Consider the following 13865-nt stretch of genomic DNA (forward strand, 5'->3'; position numbering starts at 1 on the left):
AAAGATTCAGAGCAGGGACCTGAGTGGCTTTGAGGTGTTCTGTCTAGGTAGCCCAGGCAAAACTTGGCCTGAGCAGTCACTTTCTGGAAAGTGACTGAAAAGAACCAAACCAAACCAAACCAAACCGCTGATTTAAATTAGGCTGCTTTACTGGGACAAAAGCATGCAGCAGTAATACATTGTAAAGGTAAGATATGCCGTCCATATAAATTATCCTTTTGAAATATTGCGCATGCTTAAGTACTACCTAAAATCCAGGTAACGCGCTAAAGAATTTAAACTGGCTGATTTTAGGGACTGTAGTTGCTCTTTTTGTACTATTACATATTCTGTCCATGTGGCTTTAGTTTTTAAGTATAACAAGTGACATAGTGCATTGGGTAAGCTGCCAAAGGATTTGATTTTCAGAAGGCATCTGCTTGAGACCACAAATCAGGCCCTCACAAGAGAGGAGAACCACAGAAAAGAACCACTCAAAATCTGAAATGATTTTAGAAAAGCTCAGACCCTTTATTTGCAGGAAAGTTTGGAGGTAATTTTGAGAGATTCTGTCTTTGTTCAAAGAAAATTCAGCCTTGGGATTCCCTCCATGCTTAGTTTGATTTTTATCTCGTCTGCCTTACTTCTTCCGCTAGTGGGTTGTGCTTGCTGTTCTGATGGCTGCGAGTATGAAACCAACATTTTTGGAATTTGCCTTGATCCTAAGGAGCATGTTTATTTGGGGAAAGAAACCCCAAATATCTAATAGGACTGGAAAACCTTTAATACAGTTAGTAGTACCTTATTAATTAATATTAGTATTAACTGATAGTATCTGTCCATACATCAGCTTTAAAATACAGAAGGAAATATATCTCTTTCCCAGATATTCCTCATCAAAAAGATAAAAAGATAAGCTTGGGACATCACTATTTTTTTCTGCTCTCCAGTATGTGCTGTACTGGAGTAAATAGACAATAGATGTTACTTACGATCTGCGAAGTGCTGCTAGAACTGAACAGAAACTTGCTGAACAGAGGGAGCCTTTCTGTTGACTTCAAAGGCCTTGCAATCAAATCTGTTGTGCTGAATATTTTACCCGCTCCTAAAAGTTGTGACACACTCCATTAGCTACCATGATATTTAAGCAAGTGTGTGACAGCTTATTATAACACAAAGAACGGCAGTCAGGTATAAGGACAGTGTGCTTTCCAAATCTCCACTTAGAATCCTTAGAGGATTCTTAAAATGAACTTAATGCCCCTCTTGGAACCTGTCAGAATCCCAACTCCTTTAAAATAACCTACCAACAGATAGCAATAGAAAGTGTAGTGAATGCAATTAGCATTCCTGATACAATTAGCATAGCTAGAGAAGAGTTTTTGGCTAATTTTTAAAATATTTATGATGGTTAATGAAACAAATTAACAGGACATCACCATCTTGTTTTGATATCAAAAGCTCTCTTGTCTCCTAGGCAGGCAAAGGTTGCATGTAAAGAGGACAACCTTTCTGCTCTTACTGAGCAGTGCCCCAGGTCAAGAGAGGTTGGGTTGCCATTAAGAACCCTGCCAGGTCAGTGGATATAGTTTTCCCTCTTCATTAATCTACTACAGAAAACACTAGGAAATACAGTAGTTTAATACTTAAGAATCCATTTTTCTACTTGTGTGTCAATTTCAAAATACTTTAATCTATTTTTTTCTTTAAAACTGTGTAAGACTATTACATGACATTTAAAACCTAATTAAACATTAGAATTTAGCCAAGCACCAAATTTAGTTGTCATATTTCCTCCAACCCCAGAAGAAAAAAGAGAAACAATTGATCTTTAAATCCTTTTTAATAAATGAATATTCATTCATCAATATTTTCATAAAGCATCTCTTCATCATTCCATTTTACTATTTTTTTTTCCACTGCTGAAGAATACCAAAAATACATAGATGTGCCTTAAGCAAAAAAAGACTGGGGTTTAGTTTATCTTTACAATGGAATGAAATTAACTTAGAGTTAAACAACCATAATATTTCTACTTTTTATTGATCCTTTGGGCTATAACACAAGATAGATACTTTTTTTTTTTTTAACGCCTTTTACAGACAAATGATGTGTAAATGTTATTTATAGTAGTATGAGTTAGAAATGAGTTAATTAGCTATAAATACATTACTCTGGTGCAATTTGGTTGGAATTATCTTTTTTTTTTTTTATATATATATAGTCTTAAAGCCACCTATTACATTAAAGTCATACACTGTAGCTAGCATAAAGTGACAATAGCCAGAAAATGTGAGGTCAAGGTAAACACTGTTCTTAACACATGGTTGTGTGTATGTGTCTGTGTGTAAGAAGTGGTGCTGGGACTGGAGGAAAGGAATTGGCAAAAAAAGGCACAAAAATGTGTGTTAAGGATGAAGTGTTAACCTCAAGTGAGTATTTCCTGGCTTTCTTCAAGTCCAACCAAGACTTCAGCCTGTTCAAAGACCAAGCTATTTCTGCCCTATGGAACTCAGCTAGACTGATGAATACAAAATCTCATGAAAATCTGAAACATAAAACTGCTCACTCTTTGCAGTGAGATAAAAGGGGGAAGTACTGATCCATGAAAGGGGCTGCAGTAACACACTGCCTCTTACCCCAGAAAGTGGTAAGAGTCCTTAGAGACTTGGTTCTCTTGCCCATGTGGGGTCCTGAAAGTGCATGTTGCCTCTTCACTCAGGCCAGACTGTAATTTGCCTCCTACCTAAAAATCCTGACTGAAGCCTCTGGAGAAGTGGCTTCAACAAGATGTGGAGTATCACAAATAAAAGGTCACTTCTTGTTCATAAAGACCCCTGCCTGATCAGATAATTTCTAGGACTTGGAGCTTGAAGAAAAGAGAGAACTGTGATTAAATCATCAGCATGGGACCACTCTTTTCTTGAATCCCATTTTCCAGCACAGTTGTTTAGGGCACTTACTGAAGGACTTGCTCAAAGATCATTTTGTTAGGGTAACTTTTCCAATGCAAAGCCTACTCTTTTTAAGTTTTATTAAAATCAGATTTATTTATTTTTTGTTTAATCATATTTTGATGGTACGATAAAAACAGGGAAGGGATTTTCAACAAATCTACTAAATACATACTTTGGGGAGGTGTTAATTGTTTTATTACTTTGAATATAATGACGACAATGTGCTCTGTAATCCCTTCATAGAGATAGTAAAGAGCCCGTAATTGTGGTTTACCGATGACAACTAATAGTGAGGAGCTTTTTTTAAAAAAAAAAACACAAGCTTTTTTGCTCCAGCTCTGTGGGTTCCTTTGAGGCTCTTCATACTGCACAGTTATTTGCAGCTACAGTGCTTAAAAACTGCAGTTACAGCCACTTTGCACCACTGCCAAGGATGCAGCTGGACTGCGGTGCTGATCCTGCAGGCGCTGGCAGGCGAAGTTAGGGTGGTGGGGATCGCACTGCAGCTCTGCCTCGATGCGGCTGCGAGGAGTGCACTGCTGTTCACAGGGCAGCCCCTGGGTACATCCTGCACCATGGAACAGGCACTCAGGACTTTTTCTGTGCTGCATTTCAGCCCAGAGCAAAGTTTCATAGCTCAGCTGCAAAGAATCAGGGGTTGGAAACAGCAATGGACTGTACAGGGCAACAGCACAAGTATCATTGCTCTCTTCGCAGATAAATCAAGTGAGAACGCAGGTCATTACAGAGCCAAGTTATGGCTCTGTAACTGATGATACTTTTCAGTATCATACACTCCTTTTAATTTTTTTTGGTAGATGCATATCCACATATTTTTCTCCCATCGATGTCTCTAGCTAGCATTCGAAGCTCTCTGCCACAGCTTTCCACTGGTTTCCCCAGGAATCCTACCTGTGGAGAACTGGCAGGACCGTGCCTGAATTCTTGATTTTAATCTACTTATGCTACTGTACCTGTTGGTATTTATGAATGTACATGATAGAAACACTGCTTACAAAAAATATATCTTCTTTTCTTTAGAAAGGTTGCTCTGATAAATAACAAATTAAGTTTACAGATCTGAAATCGGCATACCTTGATGACTACAGCCTACCAGAATGAAAAAACTTGGAGCCCTGGTAAGGGAATGAATTCAAATGAAAACCAAAGTGGTCACATTTGCATGAAGAATGTGCTTGAACATAATTAACGTTGAAAAAAAAACACATACTGTTTGCTATCTTTTGTGATCTGTGACTGCAGCACACTAGCTTTACAAGTGTACACATATATACTTTAAGTATATAAATAAAATATGAAAATGCTCCATTACTGAATCAAAGTATCAGAAGTGCTCTATTTGTTCAATTCTAGAGAATAAAAGTGTAACATCACAGAAACAAAAATATGACATAGCATGCAATCACGATAGCAAGCACAGGAAAGAAAAACATTGAGAAAATATACATATATGCATATTATGCAAATATATTTTACATTAACATACAATGTTATAAGAAATGTTAAATAATGTGAATGCATATTTAAAAAATGCTACAGCTAGGTGGTTTCATGTTGAAGTAGCAAATAACCTGAGACATCTTCTATGCTTTCACTGGAATAACAATCTTTAAATCTATAGCAGATGTAGAACACATTGACAGTAGTTGAATTCTCAGCTAAATTACACTAAAAATGTGCTGTTTTCTTTCAAAATGACATGGCAGCTGGAACCAGTCCAAGGGAAGGAAAATGTGCTGTACATTTACAGTACTTACAAAAGATTCTTTTCACTGTTGATGGACACTTAAAATGCTTGTTTGAAATATTATGAACATGTATATGTCTCCAAAGACCTAGAGCAACACTCCTATGATCAACCTGCTTACTGCAGAAGAGAAAGCAAGAGATCATTAAAAACGATGCTTATTCAGGACCGGAAAAATATATTATGACATATAAAACCAAGATATTTTAGCAAAGAAAAATAAATTTGGCTTGATGAAATTGTTCTTGATGGATCTGCAATATAAACAACTTATTTTAAACTTACCAGTGTAACTCTATCGCTTTATGATTAGTGTGTATGGCAACATTTACAAACAATGTTACTAAATACTGACTTTATACACCATTACAGCTGCTTGAAAATTTCTATGACAATCAAAGTTCTGTAGTGATAATATACAACACTTACTTTCTCAAGGCTTGTTTTTGACGACACCTGCCTTTCAATTTAAAAAGATCCTCGAAGTGCATTCTATGTTACATTGTCCATAACCTCAGAATGAGCGTGTACACGCATGTGTGCATACATATATACCTTTGCTTTTCAGTGTGTGCCTACATACACACACAGTTCTTTGCTGTATGTATTCACACATACATGAGTATTCTCTACATAGTAAAAGTTCATATATATATATATTTATATATAAATATATATAAACTCTGCAGGCAAGTAAGTACTTCACTTGTTATAACTGAAGTCCTTTAAAAAAGTTCAGTCACTCAGTTAACATAGTATAGCCAGTAAATTAAGTTGAAAAGAGAAAATGTGAATGGAAACACCATTCTTGACCATCTGTCAATGGCATTCACATCTGTTAGATCAGGGATTTTTATTTTCAGTTGTGAAGACCTTCTTCGTAAATGGCCCCTCTTGCTGTGGGAGCCTGTTCTTTCTGACGGACGCCTTCCAAAGCTTTCACGATGTGAACTTTGTTTTCTGTACTGGATTCCTGAGTTGTCAAAGGATATCGTTGAATTTCTGGCATCCGTGACGCTGGTTGTGACCTCGTTGCTTGCCACCTCATTGTGAATTTCAAGCGATGTCAGCAGAATATTTCCATGGGTGTCCACCTTGGGGGGCAAAAATAGAAATACACATTGTTTCAAGAGATTTGACATATATCAGCAAAACGTGGGTGTATTTTAATCTCCAAAACCATATGTCTTTTAAGAAAGGAAGTATTCATTTTAAGCATGTGGTAATCTTAAAAAAAAAAAAAAAAAAAAAAAAAAAGGAATACTCAGCTGCTTAAATTGAGGCAAGTACTTAGATACTGTTACAAACAGGGTTATCATACTCCCAAAATCTAGTATAAAACTGTGTTTGGCAAAAACAGTCATTTTCCTCTCAATCTAAACCAGCTGTGTTTTAAAGGATGGAGTAATTCAGTGCAGTAGGGAGAAAGGGTAAAGGATGCAACCTCTCTGCTACAGCAGGAATTTAAATTAAACTGGACAAGCTCTTTTTCAATGCAGGCTTTAAAAACGGAAAAACAAAGTGCAGGTGAAGTTTGATAAAATCACAAGAATGGTGCTGGCCTGATGAACTCTCTGTATGTTGGAACCACGGAGCTTATTTAAAGCTTTTCTCTTAAACTTTTCCTTCCAAAGTTATTTACACTGTTTTGTAATCATGGCAATGCACAAGTGTGGGGCTTTTCCACTTGGATAAGTGATCTTAAAGAGTGGTGAACTTGGGCAAGGAAGAACACTTAAATTAAGGAAGCAGGTGACACTCCTCCCTCTGGCCCTCAGACATAACAGGTGAGCACAGTGTTGAGCACAGGTGAGCAACACAATGCCATTTACAGTAAATAAGAGGACAGTTCTGATCCTTTAGAGCCTTTAACAAGCTTTAGGCCAGATTCCTCAGTCCCATCCTGTAGCACCAGAGGAGCAGCAGCACAGAGTTGGGTACAGCTCCTTCATCCCCCAAAAGCTTTCAGTTCCCAGAAGTGGCACAAATAGGGAGTCCCAAGTGATGCTGTCTCAGTCAGTACTTGGTAGCCTCAGTGGTGGAGCACCACATCCCTTTGTGGCCTGTACCCTGCATGCTGGCGAGAACAAAGCTGGTGCAGCTCTGATTTCCCACCAGCTTTTGGGAAAGAACACTGACCGCTTGATATAAAATAAATGCTCTGTGCTGGGTATTTTCAACTAGTTAATGTTTGTGTGACTCTGTTCCAGTGAACCCAGTTCCCCCCTGAGTCAGAAATAGATTGCAAAACATGGCCAGGATAATTTCCAGTTCTATTTACACAACTTATTCATCTACAATTCAGCCTGAGACTTTGCTCATTAATACCTTATTCTAACCTGTTACATGATCTAGCTGGGTTAACTGTGCCACATCTGAACACCTCATCCTAGAAGCATCAGTATAAAAGTGGTTGAAAAACACACTATTGTCATGGTCTTTTGAAGTTCATACATTCATCTGATACCAGCTCTTTTCCAAGCTTTGTGTGAGGCATTAAAAGTATATGTTGCTATGTGTCTGTCCATATGCATTTAGATATTTTCAATCCTGTTAAAATTATTTAAAATGGATATTTCTTCCATTAATTATAGATGCTACAGTTTATCTTTTCTCTGTAAAAAATAAAAATAAAAAAGTATACCAGTAATGCTTTGCCAAGCTTCTTGCAAATGGAAAAATGAACACATAATGCACATACAAGCAAGCAGAAAAAAAATTACTAAGGTATCCAACAAATCCTGCTGCTGTAGGCAATGGTACGTTATGCTGATGAGTGCCTATAAATAAAAATAAACAATGTGAAACAAAACAATGGGGTGGAGAAGCCTCAGTGGTGATTAAGAATTTATTTTTCCCATGGCAGAAACCCACTGGGTACAAAAATATGGGCTTGAGGTTTGCAGAAATTAGTTCATGCTGTTGAGCAGGATCTGCAACTAGGGAATACACACAGCTGTAAAATACAACTGTGGACACCATCACTGCTTAGAGTGGTCTCTGGAAATAACTGCTTCAGTTTGCTCTTTTTTGTTCCTCCCGCAATCAGTACAAATTATGATCAGGATTTGTAATAGCATTGTGTAAAATATCTCTACAGTCTGTAACTTCCTGATGAAGATTAAAGCTTAATCTCTCATCCAGACCCCTACTCATCACATCATCTCCTTTCCCATCTCCTCCCAGGCTTTAAGAAATGCTACATCAAGTTCCTTCAATTTACTCAAAATGCCCCAAAAGAGAACGTTTTACTGGGCTCCACTTGGGTAGTACAGCCTTCTCTTTGCAGGTCACTGCTCCCTTCCCTTCAGCCACCACAGATGTCAGCTGCTTTTTTCCTCAGTGCCTGCTGATCTCTCCTGATTCTGTCTGCCACCTACATACATAAAGACATTAGCCTGTCCCTGGGTACTTCATCCTTCCACTGAGACCTGGATTTCTGTAAGTGAGGTGTCAGCTGAAAGCTTGTACTCTGGAGGGTGTATATTCAGGCTTCTTCAACCCAGAGAAAGGATTAATTTGATTCCACTTATTTCATCACACCGCACAGCCTGCTTCACCTTATCTGCCAACCTTGCATGCCACCCTAATGTAGTTTCTGCCTCTGATCTTTCAGTGATACTGCCGCCTTTCACTGCTAGTCACTGCATCTGTAAATCAAACCAAAAATGTAGTCAAGGAAGTGGCAACATTTCTGTAAATGCCGTAACATACCATTATGTCCTATGAAATTGCATGATAGCGTATATTTTCTGCAAATGTCCAATGAAACATATTTGGAAACACGGTTTTGAAATGCATCTCTTTGTTAATAGACTGAGGGACTAGCATGCCAAACACAAGGAAGGAGCAGATGGAGAGAAGAGATCTACAGAAACTGAAATCAGGCTTCTGGTCCACAGATATTCTTGAGACCAATTTTCACAAATTGTATTGATTCCTCCTGAAGTTTTGGATAAACCACCAAAGCTCTCAATAAAGTTACCGCAATGTATGCTAATGCTTTGTGACAATCTGAAGGTGCTGTTGTGAAGTATGAATACTTAATGTCTGCAACACGTTAAGAAGTATTTGTATACAAGCATGACTTCTGAATGATTTAAGCACTGATTTAAATGACTTAGACTAATGTACACAAGCTCTCTCAGGGAATAAAGAAGCACAACAATGGCAGGGCATCCTGTGCAAGTTTACTCAGGTTTGCTTGAATATATTGTTAAGGCAAAATCCTCCAGAAGGAAACATGAGTGTGGTTCAGCAGCTCCAGGGAAACTTACTTCAGGTACAAATATGGATTTAGAAAAGTAGCTGAACTGATTACAGACATGACTACACATGACAAACAGGGCCAGTTTCTTTGATAAAACTTTGTTTTACTCTTCATGAGCCTTAGGAGATAATTTTATCACCTCGCTCAGAAATGTCACTGCTTGTGCACTGGAAGGTCTCCCCAAAATTTCTCCCCAAAATGCCAAGCTTTGCTCTTGAAGCCTATCTGAATTTAAAAAGCATTTGGACTGTGCACTTAGTCACATGGTCTAAACTTTTGGGCAGACCTGTGCAGTGCCAGGAGTTGGACTTGATGATCCTTATGGGTCCCTTCCAACTCAGGATATTCTATGATTCTATGATTCTATGATAAATTGGAGAGAGAACAGTATTTGGTCATTTCCCTCCCACTTCATATGATCCCAATTTAACCTAAAGATTTCTTTCTTGTCTTCTCCAGAGTTCCTGGGCCTCCATGCCTCCCATGGCCTCCTTTCTTCCTGAAGCTGGCCCCACCTGAACCCCCTCATTCCTCGCTTCCCATGGCTGTCTCACTGCCTGTGCTCCCATCTCTTTCCAGGGCTGGTTGTTTCCACAGAGTGTTTCCAACTGAATTTATCAAAGCAGATGAAAACAGTGGAGTACAAAATCACTAATGAATTCCCTGCTGAATCAGCATGGATCTAAACAGGCAAAATTGATGATCTTATTCAGAATCAATTTCAATCAAACCCCATCTCTCCCACCTCTGAATAATTACTGCTCCTGCACCATGAAGCAATTGGTTCTCACGTAACTCCATTTGGAGGCTGAGAAGCATGAAATGCTCTGAGACGTTTTATACATAGAAAAACTGATTTGTTTTACTCTTGCAGGAACTCTCCTTCACCAATAGGCTCTGCTGGAATGGTACATTGTAGATCTGAAACTTCAACACCCTTTTTACACTGGGAAAGCCTACTTTCACAGTCCACTTTTTACTTCTACAAAACACCACAGTGGCTTGTTTGGATGTTAAGTATTATATTTTTAAAGACATGAAAGGAAAGGGCTGCTATTGAATACCTTTCAAGATTCTTGGAAAACTTCAGCTTTAATGCAGTTTGAAAACACTTAACTAGGGCCAGAAAACTACCATAAGGTTTGATTTACTATTAGATAGTGTCTAAATTACTTCAGGTTCATTTAGTTCTCTGTTTAATATTCCATAAATTTTAAGGAGTACTTTACAATGAAATTTCTTCTTCCTCAGAAATCTTTCATTCTACTACACAAAAAATAGAAAGAAGAAGCATTTTGCTTGAACCCCACTGCTGCTGTTTAGGAGTTCATCAATCCCAATTTTTTAAATACCATGTAAACATTTTCCATCATCTGCAGCAATATAAATGCAAATAGCAGGCTTAAATAACAGCAAGAAAAGCTGTCTCTGTAGTTAGTCTTGCACTATTTTACATCAAAATTACTATTGAAGTATATTACTCCACAAAACAGATCTCCTCTTAAAATTATAAAATGGAAATTACTTTTGGTTGAAATCCTAATCTAGACTCAAGCCCCCTGATTGTCACCTGCTGTGCCCTGGTGCAAGCGTGCATGGCTGTGCAAGAGGTACACTACCTGACAGCAGCTTCCATCTTCTTTATTCTTTATTTTTGTGTAAATGGCTTTCCAACATGTAAGGCAACAAGAGAGCTGGCCCTAAGTGTTATCAGTGCTTCAAGCAAAATTCATTGACCATATTATGCCTCAGATTTTTTAAATAATAAATATTAATAATTTAAAACTCCAAGCACAACAAAAATGATATTGTTGAGTGTTCTCACTGCATCTAAAAGTCACAATTTCTTATATTAATTAATAAGCACACACACAAAAAAAATAATTAAAAAAAATGAGTATTATGTTGATATCAACTGATGATATGATGATATGGATGAACCCAGGGTAGCTGGCAGAACTGGGAAGATGAAAAGATCTTGAAAATAAAGGAAAGTATGAAGAAAAAGAAAAATTTGGAAGCTGCATCCTAATATTGCTGACCACCAAGTAAGAACAGAGTTTGACAACTAACCTTGATGTATTTGAGCTAAATTAGTACACACAAGATCCCCCTGGTGCACAGTGTATGTTCCCATCACAAACACTACAGAACTAGCACTCTTCCCACAGGAATTGTATTCATCACCCTTTAAAGATATTTTTCAAAACTTGGCACCTAGTCATCACACTCATGTTTCAGAAATATCCCACTATTCAAAACAGTACCAAAAAAAGTATCCAGGAAAGCTGAAGATGCACAGGAGAATGCTGCCAGCTTTGCTATTCTCATATTTCCCAATTTAAACCGAGTGATAATTCTACCACAGCAGCCAAGATACTCATTCTCAGAAGAAAATCCCACTTGCAAGAGCGGTTGCTACGATTATCAGTGCCTTAAAAGCCCAAAGTAGATGTAAGTGGCATGAGCCTCTGTTCCCAGTAGTGCCTGGTGGGAAGCCGCTGCCTTGGCCAACAGTGGAGGGCTGAACTGGGAACCTCTGGAGCTAAAAACCCATGCAGCAACTGCCTTGAGTAGAAGGGTCTTTTTATAAAGGGTTTGGTATTATTTTTGTTCAATGGAAGCTCTTCCCACATGCCTGACAGCCACAGGGGGTTGAAGCTTGAATGAGCTTGTGTGATAGCTACCCTCCTGATCGATACCTCGGGGCTGAACTTTTGGTCCCACCAAACCGAAAACGTAAATTGCCACAGCATGAACTATGAAGAAGTATTTTTAGCAGGGGACTGTAACAAATCATAACCTCGGTGGATTGGCCCAGAAGGAGCAATGTCCAAAACACATGCTCACCAGCTGATTATGCCAGTAGCCTTGATCACAAGAGGGAACAACAAGTGAGAACAGGATTGCCTTAGAGCTCTCTCATGCTGATTTAGTTGTAAATTAGGCTGTATCTGAGCCTTATTTAAAACAAACAATTTATGCAGCAAAACTGAAAGTGCACAGAGAGCTACAAATGAATCCTGAAACTACCAACAGAAACAGGAGAAATGGAATTGATCCATAGCAGTGGTGGTCAATTTTCAAAGGAAAACATTTTTACAGGCCATCTATTCTTTTCAGTCAGTTCTTCCACAAAGAAAAGAGTTTAATTTAGGCACTGATACCATAGACAGAACAAATATTTTATGAAAAATCAAGGTCCTGTTCTTCCTTTACCCTAGAGCTGGTCTTTATATATATAAACTGATTTACTGACGTTTTCAAGGGAGTTTTCAATCCTAAACTGGTATGTGTGCAAAAATTGTTTTATTCAAAAAAGGAGTATCCTGTGCTTGTCTCCAGTAGCTATGGTTTACTGGGATAAGCTGGAAGACTGCAGAGAGGAATGCTATTTAAAGTGTGCTATCTGAAATAAAATATGATGCAAAAGCAGTCAAAAGAAGACACAGCTATGTGTGAAAATCTCTTTGTTGTCAATTGCTGATCCATACATGAGTCATGCATAAAGGCTCTCTCAGGTTTCATCTCAGCACCAGCTCTGACTCTTGAAACCGTTTCCAGAGATACCGTCTACTGAGGCATGCTTCCATCACCACACTACCTTCAGCAGTGCTACATGGGAGAAAATAGGACAGAGTTTTCCTTTCCCCATTGCTTTTCTACAACGCAAGAGGTGACACTGGCTGTGCTGTCTGCATGCTACACCGGCTCTTCCTTCCCTTACTCCTGCAGCTCTTGGGCTTGTTGGCTTTCACACATGGGCAAAGCTGGCCAAAAAGCTGCGATGGGAGCAAGGAAGCCAACAGGCAGCTCAGCAGCAGCCGCTAGAGCCCTCCTCAGCACAGCAAGCCTCGGTGACAGCACATCAGGAACAGCTCAGAGGACAGAGCCTGAAAGCTTGGTGTTGGAGAGGCATGTCTGCAGCACCAGCATTGACATGGAATTGACTGTGCCAGTTGCAGTTTTCTAGACCCACAACCTCAGACACAGCACAGTGCAACTCCATGCATGAAGAAGCAGAATTACCAAGCAAGGCAGTTATCAAATAAAACACAAAACATATCCAAATCTATGTGTTTTGTGGCCCAGAACATTTTTGCTATTAAAATTCTCCTGCTCCACAATCAAATGAAACCGGGAAAGCATGAAAAACCCTTTTGCTACATTAAGGGTGTTTATAACCAAGCCTGCTAGCTTGCTTGCCAGACCTCAGTCATCACATGTGTAAGGCGCAAACTGCACCACCAGTTTCCATGCTGGTGCTGCTGGTCTTCATGGGCGAGAGTGCTGAGTGAAAACAACACGGCATTTCCCCTCATCCTTCTCCCATACCTGCTGAGTAAGACGCATCGGCTCAGCACCACTGCCAGTCTCAGGCACCACAAGAGCAATGCTCAGGCTCAGAGCCTGAACTCCAGGCAGTGCTGTGCTGTCTCCGCTCTCCTAGCACTGCCTTCCAACATGAGTCTGTGGTTTCCAGCTCAGGCTGAATCGCTGGATCTGATGTAGCACAGAATTGTTCTGTCACTACACCCGTAAGTTACAGCATCTGATGTGGACAATAAATGGACTACGGTTTATTTGCTTACTCTTTTTTTTTCTTTTTCTAGTACCCTGAGCTAGGGCTCTGAATCAATGACAGGGAACTCATGCACGTGGTTCATATACAAGCAAATTCAATTACTAAGACAAAACAGAAAAAGATCAACCCAAAGTGGTAGGCTTAAAGACAAACTAAAAGTAATTGGTTTTTCTAGTTTTATACCAGAAACCTTTTCAACCTTTTTGGAAAAAAGCATACATTATGACAGTCACCAAAGACTGAGAGGGGATGTAAAAGGGGCTGGCAGTTTTTAGACACTCTCCCTTCCTTTAAAAATGCATGTCA

At 39.0% G+C, this 13865-nt stretch overlaps 1 protein-coding gene across 1 annotated transcript in view; it reads right to left on the reverse strand.

Annotated features, from left to right (window-relative positions):
• Positions 1–1853: 1853 nt before the first annotated feature.
• GABRB3 (gamma-aminobutyric acid type A receptor subunit beta3) overlaps positions 1854–13865 on the reverse strand; it is a 123103-nt gene continuing 111091 nt past the window's right edge. Inside the window, exon 9 of the mRNA XM_082760508.1 lies at positions 1854–5798. Coding sequence (XP_082616634.1) covers positions 5448–5798 — 351 coding nt within the window. The 3' untranslated portion in view covers positions 1854–5447. The remainder of the gene's footprint in view (positions 5799–13865) is intronic.

This window comes from Aythya marila, assembly GCF_965140915.1.
Source record: "Aythya marila genome assembly, chromosome: 1".
In the NCBI taxonomy this organism is placed as follows: Eukaryota; Metazoa; Chordata; class Aves; order Anseriformes; family Anatidae; genus Aythya; species Aythya marila.